General features: G+C 36.4%; 1 protein-coding gene across 2 annotated transcripts; it reads right to left on the bottom strand.

Moving 5' to 3' along the window:
- Positions 1 to 2,968: 2,968 nt before the first annotated feature.
- On the bottom strand, positions 2,969 to 24,447 carry LOC18421815 (Chaperone DnaJ-domain superfamily protein). Of its 2 annotated transcripts, none has more exons than XM_006826612.4 (7): positions 24,110 to 24,447; positions 13,989 to 14,030; positions 11,330 to 11,455; positions 7,908 to 8,140; positions 4,619 to 4,655; positions 3,888 to 3,945; positions 2,969 to 3,367 (listed from the first exon to the last, which is right to left on the bottom strand). In XM_006826612.4, exons 1-7 carry the CDS (start codon positions 24,326 to 24,328, stop codon positions 3,288 to 3,290), a joined length of 795 nt encoding a protein of 264 aa, XP_006826675.2. In that variant the 5' UTR covers positions 24,329 to 24,447; the 3' UTR covers positions 2,969 to 3,287. The 2 variants fall into 2 exon arrangements, with proteins under 2 accessions (XP_006826675.2, XP_020518477.1); XM_020662818.2 differs by having other exon boundaries at positions 7,951 to 8,140.
- Positions 24,448 to 24,710: the final 263 nt, after the last annotated feature.

Below are 24,710 nucleotides of genomic sequence, written 5' to 3'. Positions count from 1 at the left end.
GAGAGAGAGATATAGAGTCATTTCATAAGTTGTTGAGGTCAATAATACATGGTCAAAAATCTTGGGTTTGATGAGATATAGATGTTAAAAATAAAAGATAATAGGATATTTTCCCAATTATAAAAGTCAAAGCTCGAAACAAATACCTTTAAAAATCTTGAAAATGTATTGTTTAAGTACATATTAAACAATCCATTAAAACAACCTTTTCTGATGTATTTTTGAGGTGCATATTTAATTCTACATTTTAAGGTTTCAACCTTATATAATTTTTTTCCTTCAAGATTTGAAAGTCCCTCTTTTTTTTCTCATATTTATACATACCAAGGCTAAGATGACTAATTGGACGGTTTTTCAATGTCAAAACAACCTTCTTAGATAGATTTTGAGGTCATCCTTACTTCTATAGTACATGATTGAAACTTAATATAAACTTTTTCGAAAATTAAAATAAAAAGCTAATAAAAATATAAAAAAATTATTCATGAAATAAAAAAAGAACAAAATACCCCCAAGATATTTCAAGGGTATTTTAATCAATTTATTTCATACAAATATTTTTTGATATTTTTCGAAGATTCACCTATTTTTGATGAACACATGCTTAAAATTTCAAGTGATTTGGATTTGTTAAAAAAAAAAAAACTAAAATTCAAACACTATCAGATATCTGCGATCGTCAGATCGGCCCAAAATCAATCTGGGACATTGGACTCATATGTTCATATGAACTAGTGGGCTAATCCCATCTTACCCCATATATATATATATATATATATATATATATATATGGAAATGACCTTGAGAGACCCTCGCACACCCATGTGTGTAGGACCCCAAAGGATCCTTTGGGATCCTATACACATGGATGTGGGAGGGTCTCATAGGATCATTATTCATATATATATATATATATATAAGAAAAGTTTCATAGTGATATAATGAAACCACACATCTATAAATCTATTTTTGTGGCTTTTGTATGACCTTAAAAATTGCATTCTCTCTTCCTCCCAATAGTCAATCCTTGAAAAAAATAACATTCATATAACACCCAAGATATGTTCAAAATGAGCCCCTCCAATAATGAATCTAGACCAAGCATTTGGTGAATTTCACGATCTAGGCCTTCACAAACTCAAAAACAACCTTTTCTTTTTTCACATTATTCATCTAATAAAAAAATGACAAAAAATTTATTGAAAAGGAAAAAATTCATTTTAAGATTTAGATCCAAGTGTCTCCCTAAAATAGACGGCCTATATTAATGAGATTGTCTACAGAGAAACCCTTTATCTTTTGTATATGAAGGTCACAATTATTCTTATTCCTTCAATTTCAAATGGAGTTGAGGGTAGGCGAAATTACTATTCATTTTCACCAATAGGCGTTGGAAAGACTTTATATATATATATATATATATATATATATATATATATATATATTAGCTTATATGAGCCCAACGTCTTAGATTGACTCTGAGCCAATTTGACGATCACAAATATCAGGTAGTATTTGAATTTTAATTTTTTTTCTACAAAACCAAATCACTTGAAATTTTAGATGTGTTCATCAAAAATAGGTAAATCTTCGAAAATATCAAAAAAATATTTACATGAAATAAACTGACCAAAATACCCTCGAAAAGCTTTGGGAGGTATTTTGGTCATTTTGTTTTTTGCAAATAATTTTTTTTATATTTTTATTAGGTGAGTCTTGATGAGAAGAACGCATACCTAAAAATTTTAAATGATTTGAATCTGTAAAAAAAAAATAAAAATAAAATTCAAGCACTGCCGAACATTCGTGATCGTCAGATCGGCCCAAAGGCTAATCTCATATTTTCCCCCACATATATATATATACCACAGCTATTTGTTTGATTTTAATTATCAACTATACATTTTTTCCATTTTTATAAACAATCATATAAAATAAAAAATTGAAAACGCATTTCAAAAATTATTTTTTTAGCTCATTTTAATATATGGATTGTTTACAAAGAGATCATTTATCTTTTGTACATGAAGATAACAATCATTCTCTCATTAAATATCAAATTGGATGTCTTGAAGTGAACTACAAAGTTCGAGAATATTTTTTTCGAAACTTTGTGTCTATTCGTTTATCTTAAAAGTCCAACGCCTATAGGCAAAAATAAATAGTAATTTCGTCTACCCTCATCACCATCCAAATTTCATCGTACAGTTACGATTGTCTGTTAGTGTTTTATTTTTTATTTTATTTTTATAAATCAAAATGACCTAAAATTTGGAAGGTATATACATCTTGCTGAGATACATCTAATAAAAATATATAAAAAAATTATCCACAAAAAATAAATTGATAAAAATACCCTCAAAACTTTTCGAAAGTATTTTGGTCAATATTTTTCATATAAAATATTTTTTATATAATTTTTTAAAATTCCTCTATTCTTTATGAATACACACTCCAATTTTTAAATCAATCCGATTTATAGAAAAAAAATAAAAAAATAAAACACCACTCAATAATCGTGACTGCTAGATAAATTTTGGACGGTGATCAGAATAGACGAAATCACTATTCATTTTCGCCTATAGATATTGCGTAATAACACAAACGAGAAAGAAGGAGAAGGAAGGGGAGAGGAAATGTAAAAAACTTTAAAAGAGATTCTTAAAGAAAATGAACATGCGGCATGCTAATTATCTTGTTCCTCACTTGCCAATTGAAAATAGAATGATTGAAAGTACCATTCAAGCTTATTCGTAATTATGACTAAAGGAGGAAATTGAGCTTAATTTTAGCTTATATTTGAACCTGAATTAAACGGTGGCTTTGTTCTTTAAACAAACAAAAGTTCCCTGGCCAACAATCTTAATGCAGGCAAGTTGGTTTTGCCTAAATTATCATGCCATGAATGTGAGTGAGAGAGAGAGAGAGATTTGGTTTAGATTCAAAATTGATCAAAATCAAAACAAAAGAAAAGAAGGCCAGCTGTTACATCAGTAACATAATAAGAATCATTCATGCAATCTATGCATGCACAAACAGTTCGTGTTCGGCAGTGTGAGGCACTTCTCTTGCACCAACCGAATTTCCAGAGCATATAGTCGTATATTTATTCTTCTATCTACATGTGACCCGCGATATGTACAATTACACAAAAAAATATGAGAAGCATGATGCCAAAGCTAAAAAAAAAAAGCGATAAGGATCAAGAACTTCCGTTAAATGACATGAAATCAACTCAATTTTCTCAACCTATGATTTCCAATATTACAGTAGAATTGCTAAAAACATCAAGCTTTTCCATTCTTCCTTTCAGACTTGATAGCCTCATAAGAGGTCATCACCTCTTTAAACTTTTCCTCGGCCACCTCTGCAAATAGAACATCGTGGACATGCATCAAAGGCAAAAAGATAAGCACAGGCAACTATGGATACACGTTTCTTATATATGCAGATAGACGTACACATATGTATGCATGGAATTGCATACAAGCAACTAATATTCATAGCCATGCATCCAGAAATCCATGTATGCAAACACACACATATGTATTCATGAGCATACATACATATAATATATATACATACACTGGCATAAATGTTGTGAATGCAAACGGAAAAGAAGAGTACACTACGCCCAACCAATGTATGCAAACATACATGACCGATTTGTTAGGAATACAAATAAAGCTCATCAGGAACCCCGTCATCCATCCAATTGGATCACTCGTGAATTTTCAAAAGAATAAAAAATCTCATTGGAACTAGTGGCTGACTGACAACCCGGTGATGTATGATTTTCTCTATGTGGGTTCTGTATACTGTATTTCCCCAAATGGAAAATATGCAATAATTACATTCTGAAGAAACCAAGAGTGTTGAGCACTCACCTTCATTCCCCTGGTTTTGGTCTGGGTGATACTCTTTGGCCTTTGCTCTAAAAGCAGTCTGCAAAAAAATTGCTCTCAAATTAGAAAATGCATTGCAGGAGTCAAAGAAGGCTTAATATTTTGTTAGTAAGGTTACATCAATGAACATACTGATGCATATGTGTATGCCACATGGTGCCAAAAGGATGGTGTCAGCAATGTGAAGTCATGCAAGAATTGTGGGACCGTCATCTCTCATGAAGCCTTTGTGAGGCATTTTCCTTATGACTACAAAAGCCAATTTTATTTTGACGCCACATTTACAGGTCTTTTCTCCACATCATTGTTTGTGCACATAATCATAAATACATGTGTATGAATGTATGCAGGTGTTTACAAAAGGATGTTTGTGTTTAGAACCTATATCGGTGCACAACAGAACGAAGTGAAATCAACAATTGCACAATGATGGAGACCGTATCACCATCTAATAAACCATGGCACCATGGGACAATACATGGAGCTTGCATATCTATCTACTAGGGTGCAAGATCCAGTGAGGCATAATGGAATTGATGAATAGTGCACACTTGATGCAAGCATTATATTATCAAATGAACCCCACAGAGCAGCCTTTGTAACCAGAAAGAAAATCAAGAATGTGCGTGCATTTCTAATTGCTTAGTGACAACAAATAAACATCGAACATAATTGGGAGTAACAACAATGAACAAACTAAACCAAAAAGTTACCTTAATCTCGACCTCAGTATATGGTTGGGCTCTATACCTACAGGAACAAAGAGAAAAAGTAAGCAATATTTTTAAAAAGATTTGCACAAAGGGGACAAAGTTATATATTCCTATTTCAACAGAATCACATGTTTTCAGTGAAAATGGAGCAATGACCAAAATCCCACAAAATCTAGTTTTTAACTCATGTATATAGTGGAAACCATCTCAAGTGATGATTGGCACCTGTAAAAAACTCCACAAAAATGGACAAAGAAAAATAGCAAGCAATCCAAGGAATGCTTGCCTCAATTCAATATTTATATGGCGTGGGAAACAAAGCCTGTACACTTGAGGTTGCAATTCTTAACTGTCCATGCCATGCATCCATAACACCAATTCAGTAAGATATTTCAATATTATATGGTGCAGGAAACACAAGCATTCACACTTGAGGTTGCAACTCTCAACTGTTCATGTCAAATAACCATAACACTAATTCAATAAGATACTTCATACATACATGAAAACCCTACCGAATGGCCATGAGGGATATGTTACAGTAATTTCACTTATGGAACTAAAGGCTATCAATCCTGTCTAATTTTGATATGATAGTTGGGAATGTATTTTATTTTATGAATTTTTACTTTTATTTTTCCTATAAACATTTTTGAGCTGAAATATGGAAGGTCAATGCCCCTCTGGCTCGTGCTCCCAATGAAAATATAACAAAAAAATTGCAAATAAAATAAAATGACCTACAATGGTGTTTCAGTCTATCATGTTAAAATATTTTTTTCATATTTATATTGGTGTGCAGTTGTGAGATGTAGACTCATCCCAAATTCAGGTTAATTTGACTTTTGAAAAATAAAATAAAATAAAATTAATATTACACAATCCCAACCATCCGAATTAGCCATAGGCCCATGAGTGAAAACACCATAGCATTTTGCTTATGGGCGTCTTGTAGAGTTTTCATTCAATTATTCCTTCCCTTCGTGCTGATTAATAATAAAATGAATTCTTCCAATTTACAAAATAAAAATTCCAAGACTTTTGCTACTATGACCTCAGTTCCAAATCACGTTCCTTATGAATTGGATCATCCATAACCCTGTAGGATACAAAAAGAAACTCCAGATGTTTGATATGTGTCTCTTTGAAGGGCTAATGGTATCATTTCCCATCCCATGGAGAACCCTTTTCGCTCCACTTAGACCTGTCCCCTTCTAGGGGTATTTTCATGATAAGTTCTACATCAATTGGACAATGCTATTTGCTCAAATACCTAGCCACAAACTCGTAAGTTCCTTCCATTACTGTATCTCTATACAAGTTCCTGGGTTGCTCCAATGAAGAAAATCATTTTTTTTTAACAATCTGCGGAATGGAAACTGATCTACCCTTTAGTTCTCCCCGAAATGTCCTTACCTCTCTCTTTCTCTCTTGCTCTCTCCCTGTGTGTGTGTGTGTGTGTGTATAAAGGTCAGATTACAAGAGATTCATCTCCATTATTAATAAATATAAGCTTGGTACATTATGGTAAATGCTTTGAAATATATCAGCCTTCCACATATTACGGTTAGTTTTGAGATTAGGTAAGAATTGAACTTTATGAGAATGTCTACTTGTCTAGCAATAGAACACATTCCCAAAAGCGACAAGGATACTTACTCTAGTGCATACCAGTGAAGAAGATAAGTCCATAATAAGCAAAAGTTGCTTTAGGATAAATATCTCAAAACAAGAGACAATTTATCCAAGAAAGGCTCATACAACTTGCATATAAATGCCCATGGGACATGTGAGAGTCAGTGCACAAGTATGAAAAAATAGATTTTCAACCAAGAATCTCCTAGGAAATGTTACCAAACTATCAACAGTGAGAGCAGGAACGATCCCCAAGTTGAAAGTTCCTGTAGTCAACGATTAAAAAAAAAAAAAGTCGGAACTTAATGATAAGCTCATAATGAAACCAACTGCACTGTCATGGTACATAAAAAAACATTTGCATTTATTTGAGTGTCTTCACTAATTTTGTAATAAAATTCATTGAATTACTAAGGGTTCTCCCATAAACTGCAGTCGAAGGCGATTAATTGGCCTCAATTAACCATCTTTTTTATGCCAATTGCATAAAAGTTACTCCTCTCAAAAGTGCTATGTTCTTGCAGATTTTACAGTATGAGACATGAAACAAACCATATGCAGCATTTCTATTACATGTTACAACTCTATTGGTTTCCATGCCATGCAAGACAACTAAATTCCAATGACTTTTTTGTCCAATTTTTGGAAAATTCTCACATTTATCAGTCACCCATCTTATAGTTAAGTGAGTCATATCATTTATCGAACTCTTCAAACGCAACCCCATTAACCCACCAATCCCAAAAGACCCAAGTTTGACCACAGCTAACATCACTTAAAGCTTCAACACCATTCCATTCATATATCCTAAAACCCACAAAATTACATTGTGGAGCTTCATTACTTGCCATATTCCCCATTTCACATACTAGGTCATCAATCCTCATCCCTTCGAAGTCCTCTCTATCAAGCACTTAGAGAAAATTATGCACATGTTGCACTTGCCAATGACTAATTTGTAAATTTAGAGCAATGTTCTCTTTTCATAAGATGGATTATCAATTTTAATTGATTAAAACTCTAGAAATTTGGTAGTCTTCTAGTGTGCAGCATTGCCATATAAAATTATGAAGGAATACAAGTCCTCCCGAAAAATTCATTGAACATTTTTTCTTTTTATAGTCAAAATTGCCCCCGACTCTGAATTTTATGAATGCCCACATTTACTGGAAGGCTCTATACTCAACCCATAATGATGTCGTTCACCCCATAATGATCTTAAAGTGAACAACAATACCCTATTTTTCATGTCTGAAATCAGTGTTTGAAGTATACCAAGCTTCCTAAGACTAATGTGCCCCTTCCATCTAGAGTATCTTTCGATTTTTTTCCCTTTTTTGTGCAAGCATCAAGCATGAAGCATCTGCTAGTAAGCAAAAGATGGGTGGAATAAATTTGGTTAAATACTTGAATGCTACACGATAACCAAAGTTTCACAGTAAAAGGGGAATGTTTTGCTGCCACCCATTTATACATACTACATAAACAAAGTAATCAAGATTTACAATAAAGAAGAACAACTAATCAAGATATATAATGGCCAGAATAAATTTGGAAAATTCAAAATACCCATTAATGACAACTCTCAAAACTACAGGCATGTGTGAATAATACAAAAACAAAGATATGTAATATTTCTAAAAATATTGAATACCTGTCAAGGCCCAAAACTGAATAGTGATGAGATAGTGATGCACCTCCAGTGTCGCTAGGATGAGTTTTGGAGTGAGCTTTTTGATCTTTGTAAGATGTATCAGTCTTCCAGTACCAGTCATCCCTCTGGTACTGTCGATATGCTCCAGGGCCATAATCTCTCCAGCTCTCATAACTCTTCTTGTACTTGTTTCTCTCTCTGTTAAACACACTTTGCATACGCCTTATACGCTCCTGAAAATATGCAATTGTCATTCCAAGGAAGTTGGAGTAGGAGACATGACAAGACAAGCTATCCGATAAAATAAAATAAAAAAATTAAATTCTATGGACCGCCAAAATGGAATAATTCACATATACAAAATAAGCCACCTCGTGAAGAAGTCCATGAATGAGGCTCGAAGAAATAGGGCTAAATATTAGCTAATGAATAACATCAATTCAACTAGGGGTGAGAAGGAAACTAAACGAATAGAATAAAAAAAGTAAATGAGAGAGAGGAGAGAGAGGGTGGGGGGGTTGCAAAAGTTTGAAACAGTTATAAGGTGCCCGTGAAAAACATTGACTCCACTGTGTGTGTGTGAGAGAGAGAGAGAGAGAGCACAACTATCCATCCAAAAATGTTCAAATGTAATTATTATTAATCAGTACATGCCATTGAGAATTTAAAGTTTTCGGGTTCCTTTCAATTAAATACATCTCGCACCCAAGAGGAAAAGCATCATGGAAACCATGTCAATAGTAAACATTCCCGCACAACCAGCTTTGCTGGACTTCCAACCTTTATGAAGGTAAGCATGTCAATAGCGACTGGACTGCAGTCGTAACAAGGTAGCCATACTGGACGGTGCGGCTGGATCACCTCCTTTTCAATGGCATTGATCAGTACACTTATTAACATAGCAGCAAGTTCAGTGTAACAGTAGCAACTATTCAATCAAAAAGCTATTCAAGGGATAGGATAAGAATGGTTCATGCCTGCAGAGCTTTTAGATCCCCAAAAACAGCAGATAAGGTGAAAGGTTTTGCACAAAATCGATGAACTGAAACATTTAATCAAAATGCAGTCAAGGAATCCTTCGATCCCTCCAAGACCAAACTATTGGTTGCTCAAATTTCCTATGAAACCTGCATACACCTAGGGCAAAGGTAATCGAGCTACCAGTTATGGCTCATATGATTCCGACCTGTATCTAAGTAACCCACTTATTCCTGTCAAACTTCTATTTTCTCAAAAATCATAACACTCGGTTGAGTTAAATGCAGTCCTATCTAGTTCGGATTTCCTGATTTACGGAGTTGCATAGAAGCAAAGCTTACTTTATGTAAATTTTTAGAATATCATTTTTTTTTTGATAACTGTTAACTTTTGTATTGATCGAAAGGATAAATACAATGAGGTAAAAGTAAATCCAAGAGTACCTTAAGTAAACGGAACTCCTAGTAAAAAAGAATAGGTCATCAGACCCTATACAAAATGGCTATAAAATTATCCCCTTACCCAGTGTACTGCAAATGTACAAAAAAATAAAGAGAGTAGCTAACAAAAAATCCCAGCCCACAAAAAAACCCCTCCCCAAAAGGAAGTACGTGCTCTGTAACCACCCGAAGCGCATAGGGCCTATTCTTCAACATGGGCCTTGGCTCCGTCCTTGGCCATCAGATCCATGAACCCGTTCGACGTCCTCGAGATATGCTTTAGAATATCATATGTTAATCTCTCAAAATCAAGGTTTATTCTCACAAAATCATAAGTTTTCTATATACACAGAATCCACATGCTAATCAGATCCACCTCAAACTACAGCGAATATAACCTTTAAGTTCTCCAAATAAAGGCCCAAAGAAATTCTCAGATCCGTTGTGCCTACATGCAAGCTGTTAATACAAATCAGTCATACATATGAAAGTCTGTTTTGAGTATCCGACTTCCAATTTCTCTTCCTCTTCCAATGAAAATCTCAAATTTATTTATTTTATTTTATTTTCGATTTCTAACCCTCCAACATACAAATCTTATGGTTTGCCACCTGAGGTTTCAATCTCACGAGAGACCAAATGAAAGGAAAGCACTGGAGAAAATGAATGCCATTAATCTAGTCTATTCCTATAAAAGGTATATTGGACATGTAATAATGAACAAAGTACAAAAGGTCCAAATTACTAAAATATCCAATCTGCTATAAATCACAAGCAGTGCCCCACTCACGCTATAATCTACAAAGGCACCATGCACACACCTCCAAACAATATAAAACACCCCAATGCAATACACCAAAGAACATGGAATAGAAATCCAGTCATCTTACTCTATAAATCACAAGTAAGTGCCCCGCTATACAAAATACCCCAATGCAATACACCAAAGAACATCGGATAGAAATTCAGTCGCATTCCTCTATAAATCACAAGAAGTGTCCCACTCCTACATGAACAAAGCCACCATACAAACAACTCTAAACAACACACGATAATCTTATGCAATGAACAGCAGAACACAAGACAGAAACAAAGTTACATTCCATTATAGGTTTTCTCTTTTTAATTAGTTTCCTTTATAGCCATTATGCAAAAGCAGCAATGCAAGTTCCTGCCGAACAATAAGATCGAAAGGCATCGGTTTCAGATAAAGTTGATCAGCATTGACTCACTCACTTGGTATTAAAATCTGAGTAAAGTGGACCTTGGCAAACAGTCCTAGAATGGTAGTAGTTCATTGTTGGTATTCAGAAGTCCTACTTAATGTTCACCCAAAACAAAACAATAAAAAGGTCCTACGTAGGCATTCTTGTACAGCCAATTTATCTTGCTTTATACTTCTATCCTCCGGAAATTTTCCTATCCTTTTCTCGTGTGATTACAAAGGTATTCACCTTAATAATGTAGAGATACAGACCAATACTGCCAACTGTTTGAAGTATTTCTCAATCGATGGATCATACTGATACGATTGAGGTTTGCATTATCAAACAGTACATGACTAGCAAATTTTAGCTCAACCATGAAGGGAGATGTAAGCGTTAAAAAATTCATCACATTAAAATTATCATCTACACCGATATAAAATACGAGAAATGCAATTAAATGATTAAGCCATTGAACCACTTCAAATGCAAGCAACTCCAACCAAAAGAATATGATTCAATGAAAAATTACGTAAAAGTAGGAAGAACAACAGCAAACACAGTTGCACGCACCAAAATCCAATAGAAGTTATTAAATTGGGATAAGGTTAAGATGATGATGAAATTGGAAGAGACACAGTAAACAATATCTCATCCATGGATGAATCTTGTACAAGTAACCAAAGATGTTGCAAACATAAGCATGTCAAATATCAAGACTTGAGAAGACAATGGTAGACAGGATGTATGAAACTATTAAAAACAAACAATGATGTCAATAAGTGAAATTTATACTCACCACTCTCTCCATTTCCTCCTCATATTCTTCCTGCATTCGCCGATTATATCTTTTCCATGCTTCCTCCCTAAAGCTCGAATTATTAGTTGCACCCTTCCATGAGGAGTATGACTGCGACCTGCTCATCTTTCATATTGAAATATGGTATAAACAATTACTTCCAGTTTCAGGTGTTCACATAACATTAACAGAAAAAGAACCCATAAGGAACAACAGACCACTGAAACGTCATCCATGGGTAACCAAAGAATGACAATGCCATAATGACTAGAATTTCAACAATGATAAATCACAAGGTTATCTTCTATTAGGAAAGAAAAAGCAAAAAATAATTAAATAAATAAATGACTTAAAATAGCCATCTTTTACTAGCATTTTTCTTCCATTTTCCTTCCGTTAAGCAAGTTAGCATTTGCCAAGAAAAGGTAGTGCACAATGAAAGAACAGAATAAGATGACGAAGGATGTCCAACTCAAGGACCCTTGTATTACCATAGCAGCAAAGGGCCCCATTTGTCCTCCACTTCCGCTCTACATAAGTCTACACTCTCTCACTTACACTTCCTTTATGGCTGCTAATACAAAGAGATGTTGCGGTGACATCAATAGCACCCACCACCCAATACATTAATGCAATCTCCCTCTACAACCAACAGAGCCTCCACCCTCCGAAATATTTGTAGCAAATCAACCATCAACACACTAGAGACTCCATCGAGGAATTGCAAAAAACCACAGGACCTGACTAAAGAACATGATGTCCCTTAGATTCCCATAACGGCCCCCTCCAGGTCCAGGGTTACCCCATGAGCAACAAAATTGAGTTTGAAGTTCTCACTACAAGAAGGGACCATCTCAAAGCCAGTCTTTGAAGTTCTCACTACAAGAAGGGACCATCTCAAAGCCAGTCTATCAGTTGCTGCCCGTGAAAGTGCTACAGTCTACTGATCCCCGAGGAAAACCCACTGCCCGGAGTCCATGGAACTCCAGTGCCGCAAGAGCCCAAGAATTAATCTGATAGTAAATCCTCTCCTGTATGGGCTCAGTTCATATGCCGCACCATGTAATTTTGAGTGAAGCTGATCAGTCGACCAAGCAATTGGCTAGAGGTGCAAGGTTGTTCAAGCTGTGAGGGCAAAGATTCTTCAGGTTGATATTCTCATAACATGCATTAACTCCTAACACATTCATAGACAATGGACTATTCTCAGGCATGTAGTTCAGCATGGACATTTCTCTTGGCAGTATTCCTGCCAAGATGTCCCCCTCAACCCTCTCTCTCTCTCTCAACATACAAACATATATATATATATATATATATTAAGAGAGAGCAACACAGTCCCTATTCTTGCACCACGTGTCCCACCATATTAATAACCCTCTCTTCTCTCTACCCACATCTCTCATGCCCATGCAAAGGTCCGGTTGGACCCGACCCGTACCCAACCCTATCCATAAACTGTTGGAAATAAAATACTTCAAGTCCTATTCGTTTGGGTGTATTCAAGATCATATACAATAAGAATTCGTAGTCATCTTTAGGTATTAAACGACAAATCAGATGGCTTGAAATCTAACGGCAGGTGATTGTGACCTTGTTGCCAATAATATGGGTATATAATAATAAAAAAAGGGCAACAAAAAAAAAAAAGAAGTTCATAGTGATGGTGGCAATGGAACCAACTAGACCCGGGACCCGACGGATACGGGTATGGGTCCAACTTTTGGACCCGACGGATCGGGTCTAGGTCCAAAACCTGTACCTGAATACATTCGGATCTGGGTCCGGGTCTAGCCGGACCCAACCCATACCCAACTGCCACCCCTGATCCTACATCAAAATGTATTATCTTTACTTACATCAATATAATATATAAGTGTCATTTTGGTGGTTTTGTTATAGTGGGCGAACATGTATTTATGAGGAGTTTTGTAAACCCAATGTGAATGTAATAAAAAATATTCTCTCTCAAGCTAGAATAGTCTACATCCCCCAGCGACTCCCTCTTCCTTTTTCTGCTCTTTCTCATGTGGTTCTATGATGGCACAAACTCTAGAGGTGTATTCCCCTGTTATGGTAAAGATGAAATGGTGAATTTGTTAATGCATTTCAAATATGGCAACTAACAGCTTTCTTGTGGTATAGGAAATGCATACAAATTTAATTCGTGTTACCTAATAACATGCTTTCTACAAAGAAAGGTCCAAAGATAGGTTCAAGAACCATTATATTAGTCTGTGTGAAAGTGACAGGTACAGTTCCACGTAGGAGGTTCCACGAAATTATGCAACAGAAAATAAATAGCTTCTTTTCATAGCCTAGTTAACTTCTATATACTAATCCACTCAAATATGCAGACCAGCAACGATATAGCATAATCAAGTTCCTTGCCATATTGGATATATAAGATACATATGTAGCGTGAATATATTAAAATACCAAAACTTAGTTCATTATGAAGATAAATAAATAAAATGAATCAGTCAGTGTTTCATGCATAAACTATCAAACAGTGAATATTGTTTTGACGATAATTTCAACAATGCAAATATTTATTTGCAAATTAGGATAAAGAACAGTCCTAAGAGATAGGAAGCACGTATTCAGTCGACATACATGAACTGAAAAAGCATATTTCATGTACAAGCCAAGTATGTACCTGTGACCAGAGCCAATAAACAGTCCTACGTAATTGCCCAACCTGCAATTTCTCGAGAACAGAAAAACCAAGTATAAGATAGGATCAACATCATCAAAGGATAATCATCCATAACATATCAATACACATTGAAGATGCAAATATTAGTGAATCGTCTAGTAAACCATAAATCCTGAACCTTGCCAGTATGTTCTATAGAAAGCAATATCAACAACCTCTAGAGATGATGCCTTACAAAATATAACAAAACATGCCAGATAAAACCTGAAGCATTTTCTTTTCTATCTACTTTTCTTAGGTGAGCCGTGCCATGTGCATGTGTGGCCATTTCAATTTATTTTTTTTTGTGAATAGTTTTCATTAATGACTGTAAAATGTATCACTATAGTCTATAAATGCTGCACTGGATGTACGCTATTTACAATAATATAACCGAGCAACAACAGGTATTAGTCAAAATTAAGCACGCTGCAGAGAACTGTTAACAGCTATCCTGCAATGGCTTCCCTCATGGGCAAGTCAGCTAGCTCATTGGCTTTCCGCCAAGTATGTGAAAATGACACTACAAATCTCTCTCACAGTCATGAATCCTTCTGAAAAATGTTCCCCAAGCATCATAAGCGTTAGGCTTTCCTGCATGCCAAAGAGATCACATTGGCTGAATCCACTTCGAGCAAGATTGAGAGCAAGAAATGCAGGCCAGTCATTCTGCCTCATACTCACTAAAAGGACTCCTTCATGGCCTCTAAACACAACGGTTCCAGCAGGGCATTGCCACAAGAGCTCCCATCAAATTTCCATTTCCTTGCATTCTGAGAGGTAAGATCCATCTAGCTGATCGGTTTGCTTCCTCTTGCGTACTCCATTCAACTGTTTAACACTACTCGAGAATGTGTATCCCTTGGTTTTCCCAACGTTTCTTCCCGGCCATCATCCATCTATGACTTGAAGGTTGGGCCCTTAGCCATGAAAGATGCAACAATTTCTTTCGAACCAGATTGACCAAATGATCAACAATATTGGGAATCTCCATAATTTGCGACCTCGAGTAGGAAGGATATCCAATGATCAGCAATATTGGGAATCTCCATAGTATGCGACCTTGAATAGGAGGGCTATCCACTGATCAGCCACCTGGGCAGGTACAACATAAATGATTGTCTTAGTTATGGACGACTTAACTAGGCACCTACAAGATGAGGTAACGTAGTGAAAGTTGTTCGCGGACAACATAGTTTTGATCGATAAGATCCGAAGCGGGCCAACACAAAATTAGAGCTTTGGAGGGATGTTCTAGAATCTAAAGGTTTTAAAATTAGCCGGACTAAGACAGAGCATAAGAAATGCAAGTTTAGTAATAATACAAGTAGAGACAAGGAAGAAGTTAAGATTGACGGCTAAAAAAGACCAAAAAAGAGTGTACTTTCGATATCTTGGGTCGATAATCCAAGACAATGGAGAGATTGAGGAAGATGTTGCATATAAAATTAGAGTTGAGTAGGCGAAGTGAAGATGAGCAACCAGAGTTTTATGTGATCGCATACCTATGAAGCTGAAGGGGAAGTTCTAGAAGACAAATGTGAGACCAGCTTTGATTTATGGGGAAGAATGTTGAGCGGTCAAGAAACTACATACTCATAGGATGAGTGTAGCTGAGATGAGTATGTTGCGATGGATGAGTGGCAAGACAAGAAGGGAAAAAATTTGAAATGAATACATTCGGGAGAACTTATGTGTGGTACCAATAGGTGATAAGATGAGAGAAAGTAAACTTAGGTGGACTAGCCATGTGTAGTAAAGACCCACTACAACACTTGTTAGGAGGTGTGAGTTGGTTCAACTCGAAGGCTCAAAAAGGACAAGCGACAAGCCCAAAAGGATATGGTTGGAAGTAGTAAGAAATGATATGGAGACTTGTGGCCTCATTGAGGGTATGGCCTTTGATAGAGCTTAATGGTAGACCAGGATTCATGTAACCGACCCCAAATAGTTGGGATTCTGACTATAATGATGATGATGTAGGCCGCAAGACGAGATTTGCAATTTTTCCTTACATAAGATGAACGGGCGGCAGACAATTCTGCTTCGCATTTGGGAGTGAATGAGATGCCATGCACTACATTACTATTTTGCTCCACTCCCAAATTATTGCCAACAGCGATGAGACAGAGTGGAGATTCATCAAACAAAGTGACTCGTTTGACGCAACCAGTTGGATTCCCTCCATAGAAGGTTGATTTGGATGAATTTTACAACGAACCATGATTTTTCTGATCTAATTGTCTTGTCCATGACTGCAATCTATATTTTGAAACACTAGATGTAATTCATTAGGAAGTTTACAAAAGGAGTCACTTTATTTTATTTTTTTTGAGAAATAAAAAGGAGTTGCTTTATTCAATCCCGTTTGGAATCAGTGAATAAAAATTCATAATCACCTCAAAAAAACTTGTCGAGTCAACTCAACTTGGCCGGTTGCCAAGTTTTAACATGCAATTTTGTCACATAAACGCTATTTAGTGAGTCGGTAGACGTGTAAGTTTAACCTGGTGATCACTTCGGTTCAATGTTGCAAGGATACAAGTGCATGTGTCATTGCTTGAAAGGGGAATACGGAGTTTGGCTCCTCATTCCATGAAGAAGAGGATTTGGCCATACAAATATTCCATTTATCGATATGAAGAACACCCAAGTCCAACAATGTTTTGGTAATATTCCATTTATCGATAAGTAGCATAAGATAATCAAAGGAATAAGACATACACCACCTTCTTGTAAAACCCCGAGTCCATAAAAAACCCATGAATCCCCTCCAAGTTAAAAGAAAATGATGATTAACCCTCTCCTTACCTTTTCCACTATCTAAATTACAATATTTATCCTTTTTTTCCTTCTAATGACCCCATCATTCAAACCCTCGAAAAGCGACCCCTCTTTGTCTACATCACCCATGGACCCCTTCCTACCACTCTCTCTCAACCTCCCTTTAACCCCCATCCCTCCCTCCCTCCCTCCCTCCCTCCCTCCCTCTCTCTCTCTCTCTCTCTCTCTCTCTCTCGCCTCACAAATTGTTTGAATGTGACATCCTAAATCCCATTCAGATGATTGGGTCATTACAAAAAGAAAAATGATAAATGTGATGGTTTGAACGATGAAAAAGGTACAGAGGGGGTTAAACCTTTTCTTTTAACTTGGAGGGAGACCATGGGATTCCCCATCAACTTGAGGGTTTCTTTAGGACAACAATGATAGAGAAGGGGGTATGACATCTTTTCCCAATAATCAATTATACCTTGATTGGTTGAAGATCCATTTCCAAGTTCCATAGACATTATCAAAGCTCACATGTCTCCTCATGTCAAAAAGAAGATCATCATCATCATCCAAGCCTTATCTCAATGATTTGAGGTTGGCTACATGAATCATGTTCATCCATTCTTCTCCTTCAAGGTCCATGATAAGATGTGGCAAAATTTTACGCCGGCTGCGTAACTAACGCAACCCACCTCTTTTACCCAGGCTTGGATAAGGGAAAGTTTAAGGTCCTCACACTTAGTATACCAATGGATATGGGGTGGAACGTGCTCCCCAAAAGCCAATGCACATTTGGTAATTTGAAAATGATAAGTTATAGTATTAATAAAATAAAAATAAAAATAAAAAAAAACCAAAAGGCCATGCACCTTTTCATGAGCCTCAAAAGAGGTTCAATGACAAGATTCAATCACAAGACCATGAAAAGCCAATGCACATTTGGTAATCTAAAAATGACAAGTTACAATATATATATATATAAGTTAATATTTTATTTTATTTTGTATTTTTTAAAATATACAATATCAACAATCTGGACGATCCGGATTGTGATTGGTGGTGGACGAGCCGTCCCACCAATCCTTTTTTTTAACACCGACCTGTACACCTTAATTAAGGGGAAAGTTGTCACTAAGAATATACACCTTGCTTAAGCATCGATATTAAAGCTAAAGAAGGCTAGCGGAATATGGAGCTTAAGTTGGCTATGGCTAAGGCCTATAAGGTTGGGATGAAGATCAATAGGCAGATTTGAATTCTCAACAAGGTTGTGCGGGCTAATTGAGAGGAATCAGCCATGTAGCCTTTCAGTCTTCATTTATGGGCCCCCTTTTGACTTGTTAGCATTTCAAGGGCTAGTTGAAGGTGGATAGTTTTCTCCTTGTTGTTTATTGTGACTGAGGTGGCGTTCTGCAAGGGTATTATGCTTCAAAGGTTATGGGAGTATTCTTGTAGCGAGAGTCTAATGTGCATTTTAATTTATTTTATATGAACACAGATCCGTTTTAACTTTTCCTGCCTTGTTCATAACCCGAACATCTTTTGTAATTGCAAATATATCACAGGGGAATTATGGTTCTTTGTAGTCGTCAAATAAAAATGGTGTACAAGTAGAACACTAAACTTCCACTTCTTCAAAATCAAGCATCTCTTGTTTATCCAAAATGATGTAAGCAATGATTAGTTGATAAACAAAAAGAAGAATCTAGAAGAGTTCATATCTGTATGCATGTTGATATGTGTCCAGCATGGGTGGGGTACCCAAGTAGAAGAATCCATGTAACATACTGCAAGTTTGAATTCTCATACAGAGTTTCTTTTCCGTTTTTGTTCTTTCTTTTTTTTTCAACTTAGTAAACGTCAAAAACTGGCCCAAGTTTTTGCGACTTGACTGTTCAACTCACCGAGTCAATTCAAATTCGGTAGATAACGGAGTCACCCGAGTTTTACGTGGTTGGGAACAAATACAATCTCCATGCCTGGAATCTAGGCATATAATCCGGTATTCTAACTTCATAGGGGCTATTTTTGTTATTTCTTATGAAAACTCTTGTTATGGTAACTATTGTATTAAACATCCCACGAAGTAGATTGATCCTTTGGACCTTAAGATTATGCCAATAGGGTGATCATCTATGTTTCAGCACATAACAGAATTTCATTAGCCTTTAGAATGTAGTCTCTGAACATCGTACATAAAAAGGTCATGAGCTTAGGGTTTTGCCAAAATCTAGGTTGATATTCAGCTATAATATAGCATTCTACTCCTAAATAACATACATCACAAAGTGTTTTTCAATCTAATCTGTTTCTCATATAACTTGGGATGTGCTCTCAACAATCAAGATCCAAAAGGGTTAAAGGGACAGCCCCCAGAAATTAATCGAAATTCACTTTGTTCCCCGCACAACTGCCCAAAGCAGCACATTTCATGAGTTTTTACTTCCAATCATCACCTCCATGGTCTCGTTCCCTCCTCGCCAAGTTGTAACATACTTCATCTCAAAGCCAGACCTTTACTCCATGCCACTTTATTCAGGTCATCCGTTTTCTGTGAACAAGCATCTTTGATCGATTAAGTTATGACATTTTCATTTGATTTGATGGTCAATTTTGAGCCCAAAACTGTTCTTCCAAGATGGCATCCTAACCAAAAAATTTGCATTGCTGCTTTCCTTTCTGCAAATGTGTTTTACACTAACAAATAGCACATTTATTGCATGAACCTACACAGCATTTGCCACAATGCCTGATTCAGTGGGTCTCCCATTGCTTGCTGCAGACGATTGCCCAGTAATTGATATGCTTCAGTTGAAATCCAGATGAAAATCAAATTGTTCGTTGTCTTCATCTATTAGCATTCCCGTGCATTTTTCTTAAAACTATTTTATACTCAAGATTTTATTAATTGTTAAATGAGGACATAAGTACAAACTTGGACTTAGTTCAGAATGTGTACATCAAACACAACATAAAACAATAATAAAACACATTTTTCTATTCTTAAAATAAAGACTAGAATATTAGAAGTTGAAGAATATTCCCTAGAACCAAAATGTCTATAGTCTTCTACCAAGGAGTCGTTCTTATGCATTAGATTATCAAGGATGGGACAAAAGACTGCTTCCTTTCTGGCCAATCATTAAGAATCTCTTTTGATATATTTGTAGTGCCAAATCCCTCTAAACCCATCTGATAATATTGAGAGCATTGCCCACGAACATTAGTAAGCTTGAAAGGTTTCAGGGTGCAGCAGAACACCCTCAAACATGCCAAGCATCCTGGCTTAGCTTCACGCAAATAGCATACTCAGCACCCTTGAGAAAGCCAACCAAACCTCTCTTGGCGATTCCCTACATATACTCCAAAACCTAGTGAGGCAGTCACGTTCCCAAAGACATAATTTTTAAACAGGATATCCATTTGGGTGATTAGAATTTAAATTGGAGGTTTCTTACGAGTCTACAACTAGTATCTCTAGGGTTTGTCACTAATTTGGAAATTTTCAAGCATCAAATTTTGGTAGACACTACTGAAAAGGTTAGTGATCATTTTATATTTTATGAGAGATTTAAATTCAATTAGTTCTTCATTTTATGAAGAATATTAACAGTGTTTCCATCTAAGTTTTAGAAATTGATTTTCCTTACTTTTTCATGATAGGTTTTAGTTTATTTTTTATGAGAGCTTTGTATTTGCAAATAGGAACTTGGTTTCCTAAATACAATGGCATGTTTGTTATATAGGAAAACTGTCTCGGGGAGAGATATTTCCAATAACCATGCCAATTTCCCACGTTTGTTTCATGGGAAACAGTGCCTAGAAAAGCATCCAAAGGAATGCCCTAAAGTATTCCTAGTTTCCTAATTTCTAAAGCTAGTTTTCTAAGTAAGTTTGATAAAGATTGGAGTTCGAGACAAGCTAGGAAAGATCCAAACCCGTTGGAAATCTGTATATATGGCCAATCAATCGAATTGAGTTGAGAACAACATTCAATTTTGCTTGATGGTGTTGACTCTATCCTGAGGTATTGATGCCTCCTTCAATAGTATTGACTCATGAACCCTAATTTTGGTTGGTGTTGATGCAATACAATTCTAGGTTGGTTTCCTAATTTGATTGAGGTATTGAGCCTCCTAATTTGTATAAGATATTAAGGCCTCGTAAGAATTTAAGTTTTCTTCTTCAACCATCCTTTCTCTGTTTTTTTCTCTCTATGTTCTGCTATCTTGCTAAAAACCCTAACAAAATGCCACCTCCATCATCCCAAAAGCTTTTTTAAAATCTAAGAAAACCAACATCCAACAAATCCTACCCATAAACCTTATATTCTTAGTCTTTTCAATCCTAGGACCAACGTTAAATGCCCCACTTCAATCCTTGTATCTAGCTAGGCTATAAAAATTTAATGACTTTAACATCCATCAAATCCTTCAACTCAAACCCTAAACATTACATTATCAACAAACCATCCCCCATAGACCTAAACTAAGTCCAACCTCCTTTCAGCCTCCTACCATCCACTCCTACAAAATCTAGGATATGATAATACCATTGTTGTCCAAAAACTTTGTAGGAAACACAAACCCTTTAGAACTCCAAAATCCTAATCTAAGTTGAACTTCCAAATCTAACACATACCATTTCTTGCTAAGCCCACTTCGCATGTTACACTCATTTAGGAGCCAAGCCCCCTGGTCCTACATCACCAAAAGGGACATATTACCAATAGAGCCGCCATCAAAGTTAAGTTGCAAGCTCCCCCACTGGACGGTACCCAAGAAGTAAGGGTTCCGCTGGCTTTAAGACTCCTAATTTAAGCCACTCTCTTCCAATATCGAACCATGTTTGGTGCCTGATCTCTCTAAGTCTTGGTTTCCCAACGCCCAAGAGATAGATAGCTACATTATGAATCCTCTCAGTGATCACCACATTAACTGTAAATATCTCTGAAGATTCTGTAGTTATTCCCTTTGATATAACCCAAAAAATGGCATGATAACCACTTTGAAGGACCAAATGTTAGCTTTCTCTCAAAAAAAAAAAAACCACTTTGAAGGACCAAACGATCAACAACACATAAGGACAGCCACAGCCATCAAACATAGAGACCTAAGCAAAATCAAAGAGTTCGACAAGGAACTATAAACAAACTTAGAAAGAAAAGACCATGAAATTACCTGCACAAGATGCAAAAAGGTTTTGGAAAACACGACCCTAGGCGATGAAGAGGATCTTCCACAAGGATCTTGTTGATTGTTATGAGCCATCACTGAATGTGAAATGAGGAAAATCCAAATGGGCACTGGATCTCCTGAAACTATCGTGCCAAACACATCTACAAGACACTATCCAAGTTCCCAACTGGCTATACAATAAATGAACCCACTCTATTATTTCCTCAAGGTTCCTTCCCAAGGCAAGGCACCACACAAACCCAAAACTCCATAAACTAAAACAAGTTACAGAGGTTAGGAGCGACCAACACCAATCTCTAGAAATGCTCCTAGTGACCAACACCAATCTCTATAAATGCTCCTAGATTAATTATAAGAACTGTAGACGTTCGACAAAAATCAAGACCCTATCATCACTAATCCTAAATACAACAACCTTCTTAAACTCGACCTGACATTATCATTCTCCACACCATCAAAATCTCCAATACATCCCTCTCCCTGGTGGCTCATCCAACCTTCAACAATACTTGCATTCAATAGCTTTGTACCATAAATCCATAAACTCCTCAAAGGGCTAGCACCACTTACCTCAAATTGTCATATCCCAAAACCCATGATTCATGAGCCTGCAAATCTCTTCCCATTTGACAAATCATACTTGTACCCTTCATCATTGTCTTGACACAAAGTCCTATGAAATCCTCTTTTCTTTTGGGTAGGTCATTTTGGGCGTCGAACATGAGAAGTAGTATTGAAAAAAGGGTACATTACCATTTCCTCGGAACTTCACCTTCCATTTCCCCTGACCAAAAGCTAGCTTTATTCCACCTCCTTGAGGTTCACATTCAATACTACTAGTTTTCCCCCAGCACATCATCTACTAAACTAAGATTCCACCACTCTTCCACCAAAACCCAAAATCCTGGATTGTCTAGATGCATGTTTACAAATGAACTGCAATCCACATTCAAGAAGTCAATGAGGATGAAATAATGGTCCACAGCAGAATCAGGAAGAGCCCACATGTTCACAGATGGGAATTTGAACAGTAATCTGCAGAGACAAGGCATGGAAACCAACAAACTCTAAGAAAGAAAAAAATCATGCTTGTAGTCGATCAACTCTTCCCCCCCCCCCCTTTTTTTTTTGTAGGAAACCCTAATACTATTAAAAACAGCCCAGTGCACCATTTGTTACATCCATTCGCAACTTTTCCTATATACTTAAGAGGGGAAAATAAGACTTCTTCCTTCCCAATTTTTCCAATCTACCTCAAATGAGAGAATATAATGAGTTGTATAGGTCTGGGTGAAGTTTAATGCAAACTTCACAATGTGAGTGTTGCTTCAATCGGATAGAATAAGTAGAAGGAAGCATTTGCACCCTCTGAGCAACATATAGTAGCAACATTGATCAATTTCCAAACTTAAGAGTAGATTTTAGAAGGTTCAAACTTCAAAGAATGAAAGCCCTTGATATCTTTCCTCAATGAATTCTTGGCACTCCCACATATCAATTCAACATAAAGCATATTAGCACTGGAAAGGAGTATAGCATTAATTACTCTGCAAACAATACATCCCAAAGCCTACATTATACCTGGAGTATAGCATTAATTACTCTGCAACCAATACATCCCAAAATCTACGTTATACCTGGGCATTCTAAAACAATGATGCTTGCCAACTAAAAAGATAAATTGTGGAATAATTAGCACACACCAACATAATCCACATCCCTCAACTTCAAAAGTCCAATACTCAGCCCAAGGTAACCCATAAAAAGGCTGCCTTTTCTCAACCCAATCATCCATAATTTGCAAAGAAAGAAAAGCTATGCATTAATCTAAACCTCCATATAGCTGATAATAAAAGAATATCTTAACAGAACCACATAATCACAGGACTAAAATAACTCTAGACATGAAACGCAAACACCATCACCCAATTTCACAAACATTACTTTGATAAAAAAACACAAAAGATAAGCCAAAGATAAGAACCCTAAAACATTCTGAAGCAAAATAAAGAGCATCAACAAGGGCATAATAACTTTACAGGCTAGGAAAACCAGAGAGAGAGAGAACAAGATTGGAACAACTAAGAAATAGGGCGGTTTGAGGCTTACTGCGTAAGTGGTTCCTATCAATCCGAAAATAAGCAATGCACCCCACATCCGCGATGGCGATTGTTCTCTCTCTAACCTCCTGTTGATACTGGTGTTTCTCCATGCCCTATCTTCCCCCTCCCTTGTCTCCCTGCTGCTACTACTACTACTGTCTTCTTCTCTAACAGAGGGCATCCTCAAAATCAAGAAGATGGTATTTGAGTGGTTCTCAAATACCATTATCCTCCAAAAACACACAAATTTATTTAGCTCCTCTTTTCATATAATAATCTCAGGGTCATGGCAGACAAGCGCCCTTCTCTCTCATACGCCACAATTCTCTTACAGAGAAAGAACGAATCACGTCAACAGAGAGAGAGAGAGACAGAGTGAGAGAGAGAGAATTGTCGATTGGTAGGGAGAGATTCACCGTCGAATAGAGAGAACAAGTGCACCGTCAACAGAGTTAGACTAGGAAATATCCCCAAAAGCAAATTTATTATTAAAAAAATGGAAAATTACATACATATCCCATATATTTTGCGTTAATAGGAATATTTTACATGTCTATGGTTTTTTACCTTTTCAATTTTTTAAAACAGACTACTTTACTCTTTTTCAG

Source organism: Amborella trichopoda, chromosome 12 (genome assembly GCF_054954075.1).
Source record: "Amborella trichopoda isolate Santa Cruz 75 chromosome 12, AtrichopodaSantaCruz75HAP2 v2.0, whole genome shotgun sequence".
NCBI lineage: Eukaryota > Viridiplantae > Streptophyta > Magnoliopsida > Amborellales > Amborellaceae > Amborella > Amborella trichopoda.
This window is presented reverse-complemented; position numbering and strand designations above follow the sequence as displayed.